The sequence below is a fragment of the Equus caballus genome, chromosome 30, assembly GCF_041296265.1.
Source record: "Equus caballus isolate H_3958 breed thoroughbred chromosome 30, TB-T2T, whole genome shotgun sequence".
NCBI lineage: Eukaryota > Metazoa > Chordata > Mammalia > Perissodactyla > Equidae > Equus > Equus caballus.
In genome coordinates this window covers 13,465,962-13,488,495 of record NC_091713.1, presented here as the reverse complement: position 1 = coordinate 13,488,495, position 22,534 = coordinate 13,465,962, and the positions used below count along the sequence as shown (strand labels likewise).

At 47.7% G+C, this 22,534-nt stretch overlaps 1 protein-coding gene across 3 annotated transcripts in view; it reads right to left on the bottom strand.

Annotated features, from left to right (window-relative positions):
* Window positions 1-12,812: 12,812 nt before the first annotated feature.
* The window catches only part of KIF26B (kinesin family member 26B), a 441,074-nt gene continuing 431,352 nt past the window's right edge, over window positions 12,813-22,534 (bottom strand). For all 3 annotated transcript variants that reach the window (XM_023632451.2, XM_023632452.2, XM_023632453.2), the window contains one exon: window positions 12,813-19,744. In XM_023632451.2, the coding sequence (XP_023488219.1) occupies window positions 19,596-19,744 (149 nt within the window). In that variant the 3' untranslated portion in view covers window positions 12,813-19,595. The remainder of the gene's footprint in view (window positions 19,745-22,534) is intronic.

The window sequence follows — 22,534 nt, the reverse complement described above, 5'->3', positions numbered from 1 at the left end:
TCTATTGTTTAAACCACCCACTCTTTGGTATTTTGCTATGACAGACCTAGCAAACAAGTACATTAACCATTATTTCTACGGGGATTTTTAAAAAGCAATCTCAAAATTCCATAAAAGTTGAAAGTACAGGACAAAAAATTTTTTTTTCCTGAACTATTTGACAGTAAGTTGCTGACATGGTAGAAAATTCCTCAGAATTTTCTGTAAATGAAGTAAAGATTCTAACTGAGCTGGAGAGGTTAGCATCTTAGAAAAACAAGGGATTGTTGAAAGCTCTTCCTGAGAAGACGAAAGTGCAGGCATTGCCTGGGGAATGTGTGGTGCACTGAAAGGACCAGCAGGCTCCTTGTGTCCCATCTCATCCGGAAGCCTTGTGACCTTGGACAAGTCACCTCCACATCCAGTGGCAGCTGGACCAAATAGATAACCTTGCTTCCAACACAAGTATTGTGTGATTCTGTCTGAGGGGAATTTTTTTCTACCATGAGGTCCAAGGGCAGAAGCTCTTCAGTCCTGTCCATCTGCCGAGGGCCCCTGCCAGCCATCTGCCCGGCGCTCGCCAGCCCCAGCTCTTTGTGCAGCCTCTTCTCCCTCCCGTTGCCCGATGCCTCCTGCCTCCAGCCAGCCAAGCTCCTGGCAGTCGGTTCCCTCGTGCCTCGTGCTCATACTGCCTACTCTGTGCCACATGCCACCACCCCCTCCCCACCCTCCCCCCGATGCCTCTGGAAACTTTCTGCTCCTTCTCCCTGACCTTTCCAAACATTTCCTCCTCGGGGCTGCCTGAGCACCTGTTCATTCCCCCTGAAAACTTATCACATCAAAATAACTGCTTCTTTATCTGTCTTTCTCCCCACTAGCCCCAGATCTCTGGAGGAAGGGGTCTGGGTTTCTTCCCTCTCTGTAGCCTCAGCTGCTGATACTGTGCTTGGCCCCTAGTAGGCCATCAATGGATAAATGTGCCTTCAGAGCTGTGGGCAGACGCCATGTCGGGCTGGGCGGAGAATGATCCTGCTCTTGGAGAGTTCTCAGGCCGGTACCGGGAGAAAGATGATAAAACAGGCATCACCACGAACGGGAGAGTGATCATTACTGCGGTAGAGATCAGCCTGAGGTGATACGGGGAGCTCAGTGGAGGGTACCTTTCGAAATCGGAAAGTCTCCCATGAAGCTGGGGCTGACGTACACTTGGACTTTGCCAACAGTGCCTTCCCAGGGGCAGGCGTTGAAGAAATGTTTGCTGGACTACAAGCTCCATAAGGGTTTGGACCATGTCTGCCTCCTTCCCTGTTGTCTCCCCAGCTTCTGGCACAGCTGCCACATTGCGGTAACCAATAAATATCTGTGCAGTGAATGCATGGAGGAACCAACAGCCAAGTCCTCCTTCCTGTTTTTCTCAATGCCTTTCCCATCTTCCCTCTCACTTTCTGACTCGTTCTTGTCCAAAGAGGTGAGCTAATACTTACCTCAGTGGGGGTGGGGCCGAGGATCAAAGGCAATCATAAATATGAAAGCACTCAGTATGGTATAAAGTGCTCTATAAACATGAGTTACTACTCACCGCCTCTTCCCTTCAAAGGGCTAGGTAGGGTGCAGCCATGCTGGGCTGCCCTGGTTGGAGTTCAGATGCCCTTAGGACCTACTTATGCGCCGGTCAATGCAAAAAAGACTCAAGCATTCTCCATATACCATTCTTTAGACGTTTCGTAGGTTTTAATAAGGACCTTAGAGATTCCTTCCTTTGCAACCGGAGAAGAATAAATCAGGTGCAGTCATTATGGTTCGCACAGTCACAGCTCGCGTGGACGGTCCTAATGAGGGTTTTTCTTTCTCTTGTTGGGCTCTCCCCAAGGGAGCTCTTATTAGAGGAGAAGGAGCCCCCAGTCATGGTGGGAGGGGCCTGCATTAGTCGGGGTCTCCAGGGAAACACAACCGTAGGACGTGTGTATATTTGGAGAGAGGAGGCCGTTTTCACTGCCCATCGACTGGGCTGCGAGGAGTCCAGAGGGGGCTGACAGGCTTAAGTAATGAGTTGGGGGTGAGCAGAGGGGCTGTCACCCACCTGGAGCCTGAGATGGCGCAGGAAGCGGCAGAGAGGTGACCCAGAGAGGACAGGCAAGTCCCTTGTCCTGTCTGTGCCTTCGGGGACAGGGAGAAGCCTCCTTCTCCCCAAGAGCCCTCGAGCTTAAAAGTTGTCAGTCATTTGTTGTGGTGTCGGAGCACAGCTGCCTGGAGACAGGGACAGTCTAGATGACCTCATGAGAGGGCGCGAGAGCCCCGAGGGTTCAAGTCGCTGTCTCTGAGCTGGGGCAGCACCAGCTGTCTGAAGAGCTTATTCCGGCATTTTGTGGCACACCCTCCACCTGCGCGCTCAAACCACGTGGTGCTGAGTGCATGGGGAGGACGGGGCATGAATGAAAGCGTTCTCTATCCCTGCCTCCCCGAAACATCCCCAGGGAGGAAGGGGACCAGTTTGGACTCGGGGTGTTAGTAGTCGGTTCAGGTTCTCAGATGTCCAAAAAGGGGACTGGTGAGGGCAGGCGCCCGGGCTGAGAGGCTGTGAAGAGGGTGAACTCAGCCTCTGAGCCCTTTCTCGCCTCCTGCCTCGTCTCTGCTTCTTAGAAATTCAGGTCCCTCCACTTGTCTGCCACCCCCTCACCGCGGGTCTGCCTTCTTTCTCCTCCAGAGTTAAAGCACGCGTCCTCGGAACGATCAGCCCCTGGGCTGGCGTCTCCTGATTAGCCAGACATGGCAGTGGTTCCTGCCAGGTGGCTGACCCAGACCTCCCTCTCCCGGGCGCGTTGCACTGACGGGGGTATGTGTTGGCCTCCATGTGGGAGGGTTCGGTGGATATTTTAGAATGTGCTGAGATGAACTTTAGGAACATCTTACTTGTTGCGCTCGTGTCCCTGCTCCCGTTAACCGGCTGCCTGAACTACCCTGACGCCTGGCTTGGACCCAGAGCGTATTCAGCACCCATCACCTCTGCCACCGTCCTCTCCGCTGAACGCCTCGGGAGCCGCGGGGGCAAGCTCTGTGAGCACCCACGGTGACAGCCTCGGGTCCGCCTGAGCGGGGACTGGAGTGTTGTGTCTCCAGAGAGCCCGCACGTTCCTTGAGGGTAGGAATTGCCTTTCCTTCCGAGAGACAGCATGTGCGAGCACACAGCATGGTCTGCATCTGTAACTCATCCTTTCTCAGAGAAATAGCATCAGGTAAAGACGCGCATCATCTGTTTTGTTTCGGCATGGAGAATGCAAAGCTGATTGCCCTCACGTGGTGGTTGCAGGACTGGGTACCGTGTAGGCTTCCGCAGCTTTTCCACCCGCCGGGGGGACAGGGTGTGTGCGGGGGAGGTCCTGGGGCCTCCCCCAGCCTGGAAGCTCTAGAGTGAGGACGGTTGTATAATTTGGGTGGTAATTCACTTTAATGCGTTCAGTGTACACGGTGGGGGGTGTGGACTTCAGGGCATACCCAAGGAGTAGTTTCCAGCCTCTGCGGCCGTCAAGGGGGCCACCATCCCGGAGCTCTTACGCGAAGAACAAGATGCCAAGGACTCTGATCAGGACTCACACTCCAGAAGGCCCTGCAGTCAGCGCTTTCAATCCCCTTACCTGACTCTAACCAGGAGGCCCATGAATCGACACCCACGCCATTTAGAAATGATTTTTCTCAGTAAAATAAGAGGAATTGAAGACATGCGGTTGACTTGAAAAACATGATAAGCTTCACCATCCTTGCCTGAGGCGGACACAGGAATCCAGCCACTGGGCCGTGTCCTCTTTGGAGCTAGGCCCTGGTCCGGCACTTCATTTGGCCATGCGTCCCCTATGTTTAATGAAGCGCTGGCTCCTCCTGCCGTGAGAGCCGGCTCCCTGTGTGCCCCGCGTGGAGGAGCTCCTCAGACGTCTGAGGATGGAGCGCGGGACTCCCCGGCCGCAGGGGACAGTCCACATGAGCACTGTTGACCAGCAGCATGAGGCAGAATCCCACCCGAGACCTCTATTCGTTAGTCGTTTCACCTGGGAGTGAGGTTTAGGGAGTGGGGGACATATAGCCCCAGCTACTTCTAATAGTGGAGGCCACTGGCATTTACAAACGAATGGATAAGTGCCGAATAAGGAAAGCTGCCCAGGTCAGTGGGCAAAAGGCACATCTGGGGGGGGAGTGCGGGCCCTGGAAGAGTCTCTGTTCTGGTTGTTAAAGCGAACGTCTGTCACTCTACTACCTGCGCACTTGGCAGATTCTGACATCCTTCTGCATACAGCATCTGCTTTCATCTTCAGAACAAGCCCAGGGGACCGAGGCCCCACAGATGGGGCTTCACTTCTACACAGACGAGGAATCTGAGCCCAGAGATGCTCGGCGACTCCCTCAGAGGCAACTGCAAGATGCAGTTCTCAGACCAGCACCCAGGCTTCCTGATGTCTTGGCCAAGCGTTGAGATGCGTGTCAGCATCCTTGGGGAAGCTTTCCCCAACATGCGTATTTATAATGTATAGAAAATTCTCTTTCTGAGAGTGATGACCCAAACCTCCGTATCTTACACTCATTTTGTGCCCAGCACTATGCTAGACTCTGGGGGCCACAGAAAGAGATTTTACCCCTGGAGGAGTTGCAGAATCTGCCACCCGAAAAGATGCCACCTTAGCATAAGGATTATTTTGAGCTAAAGGCACTTGAAACAGCAGGTACAAGGAGGCATTCTGATCTCCCCTTTTTTTCCTGATAACAAGAGATAAAACTCTCATGTGAGAGAGGCCCTCACTGTACCAGGAGAAGGGAAACATTCTTTTTTTTTTTTTTTTTAGGAAGATTAGCCCTGAGCTAACTGCTGCCAATCCTCCTCTTTTTGCAGAGGAAGACTGGCCCTGAGCTAACATCATGCCCATCTTCCTCTACTTTATATGTGGGATGCCTGCCACAGCATGGCTTGCCAAGTGGTGCCATGTCTGCACCCAGGATCTGAACCGGTGACCCCGGGGCTGCAGAGAAGCAGAACGTGTACTCTTAACCACTGTGCCACCAGGCTGGCCCTGGGAAACATTCTTATCATCAAGGAAGAGGCTTCGGGGCTGAAAGAAAGCCACACAAACAGATCTTGTTAATATAGCTCTTCTCTTCCTTTAACCTCCCCTATATTTTAGTAACTTTTCCACAATTGCCTCTCTTTGTTCAACTTAGTATATGAACATTGAGGGTTTGCCACTTCTTTGGGTTTTCATTTCCCTATGAGGGCTCCTGTGTCATGCAAAACATATTAAATGAATTTATATGTTTTTTTCATGTTAATCTGTCTTATGTCAATTAAATTCTCAGGCCTACCTGAAGACCCCAAGATGATAGAGGCAAAGTTTTGCCTCCCCTGTGCCTCCAAAAGCCTAATATTTAGGGACAAACATAGGGACAGGTCCTCCGTTAGCTACAAAGGAATATATGCTACGACCTTGGTGCATCTTACAGCAGGGGCAGCGTCGCACTTTGGAACTCCCAGTGTATCCTTGTGGACTGAACAAATACGTGAGTCAGTGGAAAAGAAGTTTGGAGCGGGCGTGATGCTCTAAGGGGGGCCATCCCGGAAAGCTCTGAAGCCTTGTTCCAGGAGGCCAGTTACAGCACCGCCCCTCTCAGTGTGTAGGAAATGGCTTCTGAGGTTTATTCCACTATCACAGCTACCTAACTTCTGGGAATTTCTCCTAAGAGATTTGTCAGAGAGGTAAAAAAGAGATTTATGTTCAACATGTTTATTATCATGTAATTTATCATAGCAAAAAAGTGGCAACAATTTTAAGGATCTATTAATAGCAGTGAATTATAGACCCCAAATCATGGTGTATCTGCCTGATGGAATATCCTGCAGCCGTTAAAGCTCAGTCGTAGGACCACACGTGCTGCCTGGTGAATAACTGTGCACAGGAGGATTAATGAGGGGAACAAAGCAAATGCCAAAAGGGTCATGTCCAGGATGGTCCAAAATTCGTAAAAGTACATGCGTTGGTGTGTGTCTGTGAAATAATAACAGTGGTTCTCTCTGGAGTGAGAAGAAAGGTAATTGCAGGCCTTTCTCTCGCAGGGTCTTCAGGGACCTCGGGGTTCGTGAATCTCTGCGGTCTGGCGGAAAGCCTTTATTTGGGGTTTTCTTCGGGAGCACGTGGAGTGACTTACAAGTCTGGACCCCGGACGGCTGGGGAGAGAAGGGCTGCAAATGATGCCGAGGGTGGGCGATTTAATAATTTTAAAACGAAAAACAGACGACACGCTCTTCCCCCAGCGCTCAGGCGGAGCCCAGCCCTGCAGCAGCTCCCTCCGGTGGCCGGGTGCCCTCCCTTGCTGGAGAGGCTCTGGGGCGGCCCGCCCCCACTGCCGAGCCCACCTCCTGGATTCTTCCCACGCTCACGCTCGGCAGATGAAGGGCCGAGGCTTCGGAGCAGGGGCCGGGGCTCCAGCTGAGATGTGCTGGGGCCGCCTCTGCTCCTCCCCAGCAGCGGGCTCCGCGGGGAGGGAATTTCCACCGTGGACATACAGTGACTTCCTGGGTGACCTACACGTGCTCTCGTTCCCTCCCTTCCCCTCTCCTGTCCTCCCAACCGCAGGCCAAGCAGACTCTTCTGGAGTGAGGCCTGGCCACGGCTGAAACAGAGGACAAGCGGCCGTGTTGGGGGCTGATGGGAGAAGCCTTCAGCCTGCATCGACGGGGTGTGTTTGCTTGTTTGTCAGGGGCTGCTGTTTGCAGCCAGTCTTGCCAACTTAATTGAGCTCTCAAGCCTGGAGTTTATTTTATTCAGCAGCTGCCTACAGAGTCTGGGACAAAGCAGGTGCTCAGGAAAGCTCTGTTCAACGATTGCTTTATAAATGTCGAATAGGAACCCAAGGGCCTGAACACAACTCTTTTTCATCTCTCTCTCTCTTTTTTTTTTTGCTGAGTAAGATTGGCCTTGAGCTAACATCTGTGCCAGTCTTCCTCTATTTTATATGTGGGACATTGCCACAGCATGGCTTGATGGGTGTGTGGATCTGCACTTGGGATCCCAACCTGTGAACCCCAGGCTGCTTAAGTGGGGCATGCTGACTTAACCACTGTGCCACCAGACTGGCCCCTCTTTTTCACTATTGGAGTGAAAAATGCTTTAGGAGGCCTGAAGGCCAAGGCTGGTCAGCAGTTGGGAGGTCAAGGCTATGTGTACCATAAAGCAAGGGCGTGGGTTTAACCAGGTGTGGGCTTGGTGTCCCTACTGCACTGTGACTTAGGGACTTAAGCCCAACTGGGCACCTGTGAATGCAACCCTTGGTCCTGTTGTTAAAGGAGTCTGGAATTCCGCAGACTCCTGCTCAGGTTTTCCTGTTCTCTCATCTCCCAAAGGTGATCCATTTGTTCATTCATTCATTTCTTCAACTAATTTTTTTTGGTCTTTTTTTATTGTTAATATTTTATTTTATTTTATTGTTCTTTTTTTATTGCAGTAACATTGGATTAAAACAGTATATAGCTTTCAGATGCACATTGTAATATATTTCGAATTCTGTGTAGATTACATCATGTTTGCCACCCAAAAACTAATTATAGTCCATCACCTCACGTGGGCCTAATCTCCCCTTTTGCCCTCCCCCCACCCCCCTTCCCCTATCGTAACCACCAACCCAATCTCTGTTGCTATGTGTTTGTTTGTCATTGTTTTTATCTTCTACTTATGAGTGAGATCATACAGTATTTGACTTTCTCCCTCTGACTTATTTCACTTAGCATAATACCCTCAAGGTCCATCCATGTTGTCACAAATGGCCGGATTTCATCATTTCTTCTGGCTGAGTAGAATTCCATTATGTATATATACCACATCTTCTTTATCCATTCGTCCCTTGATGGGCACCTAGGTTGCTTCCAAGTCTTGGCTATTGTGCATAATGCTGCAATGAACATAGGGGTGCATGTATCTTTATGCATTTGTGTTTTCAAGTTCTTTGGATAAATACCCAGCAGTGGAATAGCTGGATCATATGGCAGTTCTATTCTTAATTTTCTGAGGAATCTCCACACTGTTTTCCATAGTGACTGCACCAGTTTGCACTCCCACCAGCAGTGTACGAGGGTTCCCTTCTCTCCACATCCTCTCCAACACTTGTTGTTTCCTGTCTTGTTAATTATAGCCATTCTGACCAGAGTGAGGTGATACCTCATTGTAGTTTTGATTGGCATTTCCCTGATAACAAAGGATGTTGAACATGTTTTCATGTGCCTGTTGGTCATCCGTATATCTTCTTTGGAGAAATCTCTGTTCAGATCTTTTGACCATTTTTTTTAATTGGGTTCTTGGTTTTTTTGTTGTTGAGATGTATGAGTTCTTTTATATTTTGGATATTAACCCCTTATCTGGTATATGGCTTGCAAATATCTTCTCCCAACTGTTAGGTTGTCTTTACATTTTGTTGATAGTTTCCTTTGCTGTGCAGAAGCTTTTTAGTTTGATGTAGTCCCATTTGTTCATTTTTTTCTTTTGTTTCCCTTGCCTGGTCAGACATGGTACTTGAAAATATGCTGCTAAGACCATGTCAAAGAGCGTACTGCCTATGTTTTCTTCTAGAAGTTTCATGGTTTTGAGTCTTACATTCAAGTCATTAATCCATTTTGAGTTGATTTTTGTGCAAGGTATAAGATAATGGTCTACTTTCATTCTTTTGCATATGGCTGTCCAGTTTTCCCAACACCATTTATTGAAGAGACTCTCCTTTCTCCATCGTATGCTCTTGGCTCGCTTGTCGGATATTAGCTGTCCATTAACGTGTGGGTTTAATTCTGGGCTCTCAATTCTGTTCCATTGATCTCTGTGTCTGTTTTTGTGCCAGTACCACGCTGTTTTGGTTACTATGACTTTGTAGTGTATTTTGAAATCAGGGAGTGTGATACCTCCAGCTTTGTTCTTTTTCCTCAGGAATCTTTTGGCTATTTGGGGTCTTTTGTTGTTCCATATAAATTTTAGGAGTCTCTGTTCTATTTCTGTGAAAAATGTTGGAACTTTGATAGGGATTGCATTGAATCTATAGATTTATATGTGCTTTAGGAAGTATGGAAAGTTTAACTATGTTAATTCTTCCAATCCAAGAGCATGGAATATCTTTCCATTTCTTTGTGTCTTCTTTAACTTCTTTCAACGTTTTATAGTTTTCGGTGTACAGATCTTTCACCTCTTTGGTTAAGTTTATTCCTAGGTATTTTATTCTTTTAGTTGCAATTGTAAATGGGATTGTATTCTTAATTTCTCTTTCTGCTACTTTGTTGTTAGTGTATAGAAATGCAACTGATTTTTGTATGTTGATTTTGTATCCCACCACTTGACTGTGTTCATTTATTATTTCTAAAAGTTTTTTAGCAGATTCTTTAGGGTTTTCTATATATAAAATCATGTTATCTGCAAAGAGTGACAGTTTCACTTCTTCTTTTCCAATTTGGATCCCTTTTATTTCTCTTTCTTGCCTGATTGCTCTGGCTAGGACTTCCAATACTATGTTAAATAAGAGTGGTGACAGTGGGCATCCTTGTCTGGTTCCTGTTCTTAGAAGGATAGCTTTCAGTTTTTCTCTGTTGAGAATGATATTTGCTGTGAGTTTGTCATATATGGCCTTTATTATGTTGAGGTACTTTCCTTCTGTACCCATTTTATTTAGAGTTTTTATCATAAATGGATGCTGTATCTTGTCAAATACTTTCTCTGCATCTATTGAGATGATCATGTGATTTTTATTCTTCATTTTGTTAATGTGGCATATCACATTGATAGATTTGCAGATGTTGAGCCATCTCTGTCTGTATCCCTGGAATGAAACCCACTTGATCATGATGTATGACCTTTTTAATGTATTGTTGTATTTGATTTGCTAGTATTTTGTTGAGGATTTTTGCTTCAGTGTTCATCAGTGATATTGGCCTGTAATTTTCTTTTTTTGTGTGTTCTCCTTGTCTGGTTTTGGTATCAGGATAATGTTGGCTTCGTGGAATGGATTAGGAAGCCCCCCCGCCTCTTCAATTTTTTGGAAGAGTTTGAGAAGGATAGATATTAAGTCTGCTTTGAATGTTTGGTAGAATTCACCAGGGAAGCCATCTGATCCTAGACTTTTATTTTTTGGGAGGTTTTTGATTGCCGTTTTGATCTCCTTACTGGTGATTTGTCTATTCAAATTCTCTACTTCTTCTTGGTCCCGTTTTGGAAGGTTGTATATTTCTAAGAATTTATCCATTTCTTCTAGATTATCTAATTTGTTGGCATATAGCTTTTCATAGTATTCTCTTATTATCTTTTGTATTTCTGAGGTGTCCATTGTAATTTCTCCTCTTTCATTTCTGACTTTATTTATTTGAGCCTTCTCTCTTTTTTTCTTGGTGAGCCTAGCTAAGGGTTTGTCAATTTTATCTATCTTTTCAAAGAACCAGCTCTTGGTTTCATTAATTTTTTCCATTTTTTTTTTTTTAGTCTCTATTTCATTTATTTCTGCTCTGTTTTTTATTATTTCCTTCCTTCTGCTGATTTTGGGCTTTGTTTGTTCTTCTTTTCCCAGTACCTTTAGATGTACTGTTAGATCATTTATTTGGGTTTTTTCTTGCTATGAACTTCCCTCTTAGAACAGCTTTTGCTGTATCCCATAGATTTTGGCATGTCGTATTTTCATTCTCATTTGTCTCCAGGAATTTTTTGATTTTTCCTTTGCTTTCTTCATTGACCCAATCACTGTTCAGTAGCATTTTGTTTAATCTCTACATTTTTGTGGCTTTTCTGATTTTCTTCCTGTAGTTGATTTCTAGTTTCATATCTTTGTGGTCAGAAAAGATGCATGATGTTATTTCAGTCTTCTTAAATTTATTGAGACTTGTTTTGTGGCCTAACTATGTGGTCAATCCTGGAGAATGTTCCATGGGCATTTGAAAAGAATGTATATTCTGTGGTTTTTGGGTGGAATGTTCTATATATAGCTACTAAGTCCATCTGGTCAAATGTGTCATTGAAGGCCAGTGTTTCCTTATTGATCTTCTGTTTAAATGATCTATCCATTGGTGTAAGTGGAGTGTTAAAGTCCCCTACTATTATTGTGTTACTGTCTATTTCTCCCTTTAGGTCTGTTAACAGTTGCTTTATATATTTAGGTGCTCCTATGTTGGGTGCATAGATATTTACAAGTGTTGTAGCTTCTTGTTGGATTGTTCCCTTTATCATTATGTAGTGCCCTTCTTTGTCACTTGTTACAGTTTTTGTTTTAAAGTCTATTTTGTCTAAGTATTGCTACACCCGCTTTCTTTCCTTTGCCATTTTCATGGAATACCTTTTTCCATCCTTTCACTTTCATCAACTAATATTGTTTGAGTAGCCAGTATGTCACAAGATCTGTTCTAGATGCTGGGGATACAGAGAACAAGAGACTCCCGCGGGTGCTGGGAGCATGGTGCATTCACACTCCCACAGCTCTGTATGTTCATAGGGGATGAGCGTGGGCTCTGGGAGCATGGTGCATTCACGCCTCCAGTGCTCCGTATGTTCATAGGGGTTTTCTGGGAATGAAGCCTTCAATGGGAGGAGTGAGTGGAAGCATCGGACGCTGCGGCAGCCCTATGTGAGACATGTTTCTCCATGAAGGGGCAGGGACAGCCCACCTGCTCTGGCTGGAAAACAGCATCACTTTTGTGTCCTTCCAGTCCCCAGGGACGTCTGGAAGCATGTGCCATGTTGCCATGATGGACAGAGTGCTAGTGTCCTCCCTGATCCCAAAAGACAGGATCAAAAGGATGGGAAGAATGAAAGTAATGTTAAAGCATTTTGAGAGTTTAATGGTGGAAGAGACAAACACAGCTCAGATCGTATATTTGGGTAGTTTTCCCTAAGGGAAGAGTAAGGGTTTGGAACCAGTTTTAGATGCTGCTGTTCTGTTCTCTGTTCTCTCTGGGGATGGTCAGGGTTAGGCAGCATCTCCATTTGCTCTTCTACTGAAGGCATTATTTCTAGAAAACCTTTATGGCTTCTTGAGAACTTGTGGCTTCTGCTAGAGCAGCCCAAAGGGCATCCAAGATGGTCCGGTGTAGGATTTGGGGAGGAGGAAGGTGGGAGCCTGGGAGGTGTATGCATCCCCACCAGTTCAGCAGAGCGGCAGACAGATTCAGAGCAGGGCCGTGCCAGGAAGGAGCTGTGTGTGGACAGATTCAGAGCAGGGCCGTGCCAGGAAGGAGCTGTGTGTGGGCTTTGAGTGCTGGCTGCCCTGTCTCTTGGGACTGTGGGGCACCCCGCTGATTGGACAGATGTGGTATCAGCCTCTTGGAAAGTGCCTCCTTGCTGATCAGGGGAAAATGATGCAGTGGAAGAGACTGTCCTTGAGGCGGGGGTACCCTAGGAGACCTTAGTCGTTTCTCATTTTTGCTTTCTTTTCTGAGCATACCCAGTTACAGTTAAGACAAGCACCATTGTAACAAGGGGCCACGTGTCCAGGCCCACGCAATCTGCAGTGACCGAGAATGTCGCTATTCTGTGTGAGCCCCAGACACGCCAAAACAAACATCACTGCATCCACACCAAGCTTCTCAATGCCTTTCAGGTGTGGTCACCAGCCCCGAGGCTGACTCTCAGGGACACAGAACAGTGCGGGGCTCTGTGACGCAGGCCCCGCCACTCCCCAGCCCTGGCTGAGCTTCTGAGCTTGGAGGCCAGCCCCACAGTGGGTGAGACAGGCCTTGTCCTGGGAAGTTTCTAGGGCCCTGAGGGGGGTGACCTTGGCCAAGGCGTTGCTCTAGTGAGAACCCGCCCCCCCATACAGAAAGATAAACTGGATAGAGAAGACATGACTGTGAGTAGAATAAAGTGAACATTTAATGCCACCATAGTTTGATTCTTTTTAAACAACAGATTCTTTTTTGACAACGTTTTACACCTCATATGCCACAAAAAAGTCAGAGATCGTAGCCAGCAAACAATATCGTCACACTGGAAATGGCACACAGCTTAATGGAGTCATGTCATCAGTTTGTGAGAACTATAACCTTCTTTTCCAGACTGTTCTCCAGGTAGCCTGCTCATATTTATCATGATCAAGCCAACAGCTAACTTTTACACAGCTACGTCAAGGCCCACACACAAAACCCAGCCTGTTTGCAAACAGGCTGTTGGGACGTGCCCAAGTACAGGATACTTGCATTTCTGACTTTAACAAATGAGCTTTATTAAAAGAATGGTAACAGCAAACACTTGTAAGCTAGGAACTTAGTTTTTAAAACGGCACCAATCTTTTATCTGGTTAAACAGTGAATTTGAAACAATGACGTTGAATACCACCACTGAGTTTTAAAACAGGATTTTATGAACTTGTTTGTGAATCGCTGTTTCCGACACAATAAACACACTTGAGCAGGCCTGGCCTCCAAGTTTCAAATGGCCCATTTCTACAGATAAGCATATTTATATATACATACATACAAGACTGGAGCTGAAGGAACCACGAAGGTCATTTAGCACAATGTCCTCATTTTACAGATGAGAAAACCGAGTTCCAGAGAAATTAGGGGATATATCCAAGGCCATAGGACTGTTGTCAAAACTGGAACGAGAACTCAGGTTTTCTGTCCTATGCAATTCCACCATGTCACATACCTTCTGTACACATGCATCCATATACGCCCCCATGCACACACATGTCAGTACACAGGCGTGACGTGTGCTCACGTATACACACACCTGGTGCAGTGACACCCCATGGGAAGAGTCCAAGATGCTGGACTCAAGTCCCACTTCTGCTATAAGACTACTCTGTGAACTTGGGCCAATCGTTGACTAGTGACTTCAGCTTCTCCATCCATCAATGATTATCCCCAGCTCCTCTACAGACCTTTCATTTCTTCAAAGCACTTCCCATCAGTCACACCATTTTCTCTTTACCCTATCCCAGAAGGGCAGCTGTGATGACCCCCAACCTGCCAGTGGGGCGCCTGAGGCCCAGCAAAGTGAAGCGACTTGCCCAAGGTTGCATAGTGAGTGAGGACCCAGGCCTGCACCCCGACTTCCCTTCTCCCAGCTCAAGGCTTTTCTCCTAGGTTTAGCTGCCTCTCCAATGAGCATTCTGACCCAGCCCCTCCCGGCCACTCCGGGGTCCAGCAAGGGGACAGGACGCCTTAACTGTTACGCCTTGTCAGGCTCACTAAAGTGCTTTGGTTTCTCCACAAAAGCAGGTGCTATACACACCTCCCAGGGAAGGAGCTCCACTTGCTTTTCCAAACCCCCTTCCGTAGCACCGGGGCGGATGGGGCGGGGGATCTTCAGGGAAACGTAGGAACCTAATACTGTCTGCACTTTCCTCAGAAATGTGTTGAACCAGCAGGAAGAGGCTGGATCCTCTTCCATCCAGGCCTGCGGAGGCTATTTCCAAGCCCATTATCATCAAATTCAAAATGAAGCCATCTTTTCCCCTTTAGCTACTTACTATAGAAACAGCTGAGATGTTGAACTTTGAGGACTGGACCCTAATCCCTGTTCTGATTTATTTACCCTTCTTCCCCTCTGGCCATGTCTCCGCGGACAGACCTCACCAGAGGGAGGGGAAAAAACAGCCACAGACAGATAGAGTCACCAAATTTAGACTTCGCTGCATAGTGCTTGGCTGGCATTTCCAACCATGATGTATAAATAAATTATAAAACACAAGCGACACTAGAAAACAACATCCTGAGTTGACAAATAAATGATAATTTCTTCATAAATTGAATATGACAATGTGGGATGTTGGTTAGCAGGACGGGGAAGGAAGCAATGAGCCTTTCTAGTTTTGAAGGTAATTCTGATGTCTACATCAAATAGATGTGTGAGTGCCAGAATTCAGTCCTCACCCCTCACACATGTGGACATGGGGACAGCTATACTTAGGGAATGTTAATCATCTGCAGTGAAGGCTCCATACCACCTTGGGCACCACTCTATGTCCAATATCATGACAGCACCTCCGGTTCTGAGTAGGGCCACCCAAAAGCAGAATGTGTGTGTAAAGGGTAAACTAGCTTCTAAGAATTTTCAAAAGACTTTGAGAACATGAGTTTGAGTTACAAGAGCTTCTCCTGGATTGGAATTATGCTTTTATCTGGAAATAATGAACACTGTCATAAAAAATAATATGTATTTTTGTCAGAAAGATTACTAAGTGACACAATTTGTGAGTTTTTACCCACAAATGTTGGCAGATATTTGCTGGAGGAGGAGAAAGAGATCTTATCCAAAGGAACACTATATTTCTACCACTTGTCTGCCCTCCCCCCAAAAAATGGTACTGGCAGTGACATTTGAGCCAGAGAAGAGTGGGCTGCACTGGCCTTTCTCGGGGCAGTCAAGTCTCACGTGTGCAGCACTGAAGACAGTCCCTCTGTCGTGGACAGCTGGGCCGCACTGCCCAGGCCGCAGGGACCGAGGGAGCGGATGGTTTATTCAGCATCAGCTGGTCGTGCACAGGACTCTCAATGTGTTTCTGACAGGCGTGGTTTCAGGGTTTAAAATACATGCCCTGAAAAGTGAGGCAACCTTTCAGTCTATGCTCAAAGAGGGGACTAATGTTCCAGCAGGAAAGAACAAGGAGTAAATCTATGAATTCTTCCGGTTTCAATTTTGAAATCACCTCATCTTTTGTCATTTTATTACAGCCTGAAATCATTTTTTGGAATAAGGAACTTAAAAACATCCACTCCATTGTTAGTTTGGAAGCCTCAATTACAGATCAGTAGTGGCTGATGAGTAGGCCAGTGTGTGTAGGACCAGGTGGACAAATGTGTGCGCTCTTGTCTTCAATCTCAAGAAGCCCAGGTCAGACAGCTGCTTTCATAGCCTAGCAACTGGGATAAAGGCTTATGGATTAACTAAAATGCAGCATCAGCATTAGAATCTAAAGCCCGAAGAAGGGCTTCTTGCTCAACACAAACGGAAATCCAAGAACCAGCACAAGAGGCATGTGTGTGCATCACTCTTTGAACCACCGTCCTGGCTACAGTGAAGTCATTGCCACCTTCCAGGAACACAGACTTCAAGCTTAAGGCTAATTTATGACAAAATGGACCGGATTCCTGCCTGCCGAGTTCCCCACTCTGAGCTGCATGACTGTTTATTCCAGCTTCTATCCCGTCCGCAGCCTGGGGTCCCTTGTCCGATCCCCAGCTGTGTCAACACGGAACCAACCTCTGGATTTGCATATCAAGTCCCCCATGTTCAGAATGGCAATTGGACATAAAACAACAGACGAGGTATGCTGACTTCAAATCTGGAAGAGATGAAAGTTAGTGACAGCTTCCCCAGGACGGAGAGGGGAATTCAAGGACAGGAAGATCAAAGGTGGCAGCTCTCAGGTGGGGATTGAAAGCCCAAGATAAAGCAAACTATTGCTCCGTCGCAGCAGGAAAACACCATCATGAAATGCAATATGGATGTGCTCCCGGGGAAACAGTATCACTATTTCCCTTTTTTGGATCTGAGTTTTGTTCTGCGTTTGGAGAGGGAGCAGATTTCAGATGAGGAATTAAGGCTTCTGTGTCTAAACGTTAATTTCAAATCAACATTCTTCTTGTCTTTTCATTTGTGGATAATAAAATGGAAATGGGTTCTTTGACATTTCCTTTACCTTCTTGGGTTATATCGCTAACACCAAAAGGAGACCTGGAACGACCTCCCATCTGGTCACTGAATGAAGCATTCTTCAGTTATGGGGCAGCTTCAGAACGGCTGACCAGACCTGCTTTCCTCTTTCCCTAAAGACCATCAACTGAGAGTCGACTCTTAGGTGGAACCAGGAACAAGCACATCATGGCATAAAATTCATGATTTCTCCAAATGGTTAATCAATACTAGGTACATTAAGATGTTGTCAGCTTTCTGAGGATAAAAAAAAAAAATAGGAGAAGCCAGAATGGACAACCTCATGCAAAGTTGTTCTCTAACCCCACGGCGGAGAGGACCCTCTGAGATGTTCCAGGGTGTGGCATCTGGGGAAGCCAATCTGACTTGGTCAGATAGCTCTTGGTTTCATGTAACCCTTTTGCTATCTCATAAAGTTGCTACAAATGGATAAATGCAGGTTTAGGCAGGAGGCAAGCTGAAGGCAATGCCCCTAGGAGAGAGTCCACCATGGATGGAGCTGTCAAATCTCTGTAGATGTTTCCACTTGATGTCACTGCAGGAAAGGCACCAGGCCCCATCACTGGCCTGCTAGGGAAGTCAGCCCAGTGTGGTGACCTCGGGGCTGGGGAGGGTGTGTTAGGGGCAAAAGCTAAGTCCACTTCTTACTAGACAAGTGAATTTGTTCCAACAAAGACCAGAATACTCACCTTTGACAGTCCCCATGAAGTGGTATATTTCAACCCAGCAACCAAAAGGGATCCCAAATGGAAAACTCAAACAAACTCAAAAGATTGGCATCCCTTGGGGTCCAAAAGCTTCCATAACGTTTCTATTAAACACACCCGTTCACACAAGCGCTGTGGGACCAGAGGTGTGCTCAGGGCCCTGGACTGCCCTGAAGACCGAAGGCTGAGGAGCAGGGGGTGCCTGACTTCCCCAGGTGATCACACGTGTTAAACCAGAGAGGGAAACGGTCCCTTCCAGAGTCCCCTCCGCCACGTCAGCCCGTTCAGGTCTCAGATGTGAGCATATCTTCTCTGAGCACCTCTGCAGAGGAGCAGACTCATAGGATGCAAAGCCGGGCTTGTCATCCACGGAGCCGGCTTCCAGTCTGCGGGGCTGACTTCCCAAACAGAGCAGGTGGGCCCACCTGTGCCCCCTTTGACCAGTAAGGGATCGGGTACTGTGACGCTCAGGTTCCCGTTTACTGAATTTGGCTGAGCGTCTTTGGCTGTTTGGCCATCTGTGCTGGGTTACATGGGCCAGAGGAGCACTGACAAAGAGATGCAAAGGTTCTTTTTCCTTGGGGAGCAGCTGGGGCTGAGCACTTGGTTAGTGGGGACTGCCTCACCTGGAAATAGGCTCATGAAGATATGCTGCATGTGAGGGCAAAAACGAACAGAACTCTGTAAAACCCTGAGCACCTCCCTCACTGGGCAGGCTGCAGGGGTCCTGGGAGAGGGCCCTGTGCCAGAAGGCAGAGGACGCCCCCGCTGCTCCACAGCTGTCCTCAGACAGTCCCTTGCCCGCTTTGGGCCTCTCGTTTCCATAACTACAGTGGGTCCCTACAGCAGTTGTGGCAGGGATGGACATCTTAATGTGAGAGTGAGGTCCGAAGGTCCTGGGAGCCAAGACCTGTACATCCACGTGCATGAGACTCTGTGCTCTGCCTCGCCAGGGGTGTGTGGTGTATGACCGGAAACCTCTCTCTGCCTTCAGGTGCCAAGGTTGAGGGGATAAGCCTGGTCCTTTGTTGGGATGGACGCTTTGGGACATGGGAGAACTGAAACTTCTGACATTTACGCAGCTGTCTGGACAGCAGAATAGTTGTGCAATCCCAACATGCCTTCTTGGTCTAGAGCAATCCTATGGCAGTCTCAGCACCTACTAGCCTGAGAAGGTCTCTCAACCCGCAAAATCTCCTGCACTAGTCGACTCGCAAAACTAGAGAGCAAAAACATATGGCTCTGTTGAATGGATTCAAGCTTTCTATCCAGAGTCTTTGGAATAAAAAACAAATATGGAAAATGTTTTGAGGGTCATGAAAACCCTGGATTTGTGAGTAAAGGAACCAGTACGTGCGTCATGACTTGGAGGGGGAAACCGTATCCAGAACATACATCCCAGCCAGAGGATGAGGCGGCCCAGGTCAGAGGGCTCCTTTCCCCTTCAAGAGGCAGCCCCCTCCCCTCTGCTCTCTCGAGCTCAGATGCACCTGCTCCATGATCGACTTTCCCCGCCAATGGCATCTGGCGTCCCCTGCTGCCAACCTTCTTTGGAACACACTGGCTGTGCCCCTGAAGTCTCTGTGCTGTTTGAGTGGCGTCACCAGAAGAACCGTGAAAGACGGTTAACATTTATTCGTATGCAATACTGACCAGGAAAGAGCTCTACAAACACAACTTACTCAGAAACAGCAAGTCAGAAAGAGGCTAAAACACCGAGAGAAAACGAGCTGTAAATACATCTCAAAAATGGGTTTGATTTTCTTTTTTGTCGGTTTTGTTGTTTTCATCTCGACTAGCACCATCTGTACACAAGAAAGTATGAACATAAACGTTTGGATAATACTAAAGATTTGCAAGGCACTTAATCAGTCATTCTGGTAATTTTTTGTTGTTTCGTTTTCTCTTTCAACAGCAACCCTGCGTCCGCCCTCGCCCTTTCTCACGAAACCAGGAGAGTGAGGGCTCTTTCGCCAGCAGTTCTTATGTACAAACAGTTCTTTAAAGTTCCTCAAAGTGCTTTTCCAGTCTCTCGGGGCTTCCACATCCCTTGGCTTCCCATCCTCTCCTCCTCCCACGCGTGTCTGGTGTTTGCACCTTTCCTACAGAAAACAAAAGAAAAATCGCCTTCCGCTCAACGCTCACTCCAGACTTGCCACCGACCTTCATCCTCATTCCGTCGTCTCTGAGCGCCGCCAGCACCGAGGGCCTGGGGAGTGCGACCGGCCGTGAGTCCCGGGGGCCAGGGGCCGGGCCGGCGTCTTCACCGGCACCTGGAGGTGATGTCAAAGCAGGTGATCATCATGAGGTGGGCCTTGCAGAAGTTGACGCGGTTCTCCAGGCGTTCTGTCACACACTCCAGCGCTTCCAGATACTCCAGGGAGTCCAGCTCCAACACCTGCTCCAGGTCAACTGCGGAGAGGGAGAAGCGGATGGGGAAAGAAGATCTGCCTGCTCCTGCCGACACTGCCTCTCCCAGGCTGAGGACGGAACGCTGTTTACTACTTGAAATTATACCTGGGCCTTTCGTTCTAATTATAATTTTAGGTCCCTAACACTTTACTGAGACTATACTGAGGGATAAAGTGACATTCCAGCTCTACCCACCTCCGCCCATCTCCATCACGGGATTTGAGGAAGACTCTGCCAGCATCGTGATTCTTTATTAATGAAAAATAGATAAAGCCTCAAGCTGAGATGGGGGGATCCCTTCCTTTCTGGGGTCTCACCTGAGCAACGTTTACCCCTCTGCTTACTTGTCTTAAGTATGTCCCTCTCTGGTTCGTTCTTCCCACAGCCATATGCAGCTGCCTCTCAAGCAGGCTGAGAGCTTGACCCTGTCTCCTGGCACTTCCTGTACAATTTCACATGCTCACTGGTCCTTCGAGAAATATGACGATGATGAAATAAATCTATATTAACAATTAAGATTCCTTGCACTCAGAAGACAAGCTGAGACTTAGGACCCAGATGCTGTCCCTAACATTCAGGCCTGCACGGAATGCAAAGCCTGGTGCCTTCAGTTCCTAAAGAGTAGTTATTGGGGGTCATCCCGTCCTGGCCCTGGGCCTCTACTCTGTCCCATGGTGACAAAGTGGCAGGGGGTGGGGCTGCCTGGCCCCAGCTCCAGGGCTACTGCAGGGGATCCAGCGTGGGGAGGACAGGCGTGGACGGCAGCCATGGTGCAGGGATGGCCCTGGAACCCAATGCAGGAGACTTGCATTTGACTCCTAGGTGGGCAACACTCAACCTCTGCTGGCCCAGGCTCCTTAAAAGGAAAATGAGAGCCTACCCTGCCTGACTAGAGTAGCCACGAAGGATGAAATGAAATGAGATGATGAAGTGAGCGTGGTCTGAGAACGATCACATGCTATGGAAACGTAAGGGCTTGTGATGGAGGCCGACTGCTTTTGACATGTGAGTTAACTGAGGTCCAGGCAGTGGGGCTCCTTGCTCAGGGTTACACAGTCAACAGGGACCAGAGCTGGAAATGAGACTGAGGGCTCCTTAAGCCCAGTCTAATACTTAAAAACAAAAAACAAAAAACACGCCACCCGTCACCGCATCGGGCTACAGTACCAGACACCTTAAAAGTGCATCAGAATTAATAAATGTAGATAAAAATGGATCCAAGCACATAAATTTCTACACCAGTACCCCACCTCCTACCCACACCCAGGGAAAAGTGAGCGTGCGCCTCATTGTTTTTTTGGGTTCTTGTTTCAGTCTGTCTTAAAGAACCATCTGCACTTCTCCTTTCAGGGGGGCTTCTGTTCCTCCCTTTCTCAGCACCACAGACCACTGGCTCCTGACACGTACAAGGGCGAGAGGGGAGTGTGTTTCCTGGCGGCATCTACACATATGTACTCATGCTGAAGCTTGCTCCCATCCCGGGAGAAAATGTGACTTTGTACAATGATGGTAATTTTCAAGCCTGCCTTAGGCATAAACAGCTCTCCAAAAATAAAATTTTAATGAAAATAGTAAAAATGAAGGGCAGCTGCCTGAAATGGTCACCCCTGGGATCTTGAAGTGCCTGGAGACTCATGAAGGATAGGAAAGGAGAGAAACGAGCGCTGGGCTTCCCGTGCATGCTGTCGGCAGACGTCAACCCCTGTCTGCCCCATTGGGGCCTCAGATGGAAACACCCTTGCGAGCAGGCGTTGACGTCCTTGTCCAGACAGCTGAGGAGGCCCAGCCCCAAGGCAGCGGGTGAGCAGGCTCTCAGGAAATGTCTCCTGTCAAGGACAACCACCTAGTTGAACTCTAGGGTAATAATAATGACTCCCAGCTACTGAGCCCTCATCATGGGCCGAGCAGTGTAATGAGCACTTGACTGACAGGACCTCGTCCACTTCTCACAACAGCTCTAGGAAGGAGGCACCATTATGTTTCCCGTTTTACAGTTAAGGAAATCAAGGCTGAGAGAGGTTAAGCGTCTCACTCAAGGTCCCACAGCTAGTATGTGGGAAAGCCAGCATCCAAAATGGGTTTGCGCAACTGTGGTCATCGCCACCAATGGCAGAACTCAGCACGGCGGGATGCTTCATAGACGGGTCACAGTGGGCTGTCCTCCAGTTATTTCATCTGTCCTCACAAGAACCCAGTGAGGTGCTCAGGGGAGATGTGATTACCTCATTCTCATGGAAAAGGATCCGCGAGCGGACACACTAGTCTAAGGGCAGGGCGCAGCTAGGAGGCTGGCAAATTCTGTCTCTTTCTTCTTCACCCAGTATCATTTCACCCAATATTTCTTAGACCTAAGCCTCCAGACTCTGCCTGCTATGCTCCCTCCACTGCCAGGGGCCCTGGGGAGTGGGGGCGATGTGACACATGGGACAATCATGAGGAGAGGGAGGCACAGGGAGGCTGAGGGGCTGGAGGGAGGCCCGACGAGTGCCGGACAGGAATGGGAGGGAAAGGAATTTTAATGGCAGTAACACATTTTAGTCCACATACTACGTCTTCCAGCTCTGGGTCCCCTATCAGTGTAATAGTTGGAACTAGATCTGGGCTTTATTTGGTGGTCATTGGAATGATTAGGAACAAATAAATGAGACAATTGAATCGTCTTTCAAAGAGTGAAATTGTTCTGAATTGTTAGGAACTGTTACTGTCATCCTGGAATTCTATTAAATGGAAATAACACTGTGAATGTTATTTTTTTCACTCAAAAGTGTTTTTCCTGCTGTCTGGGTCCTT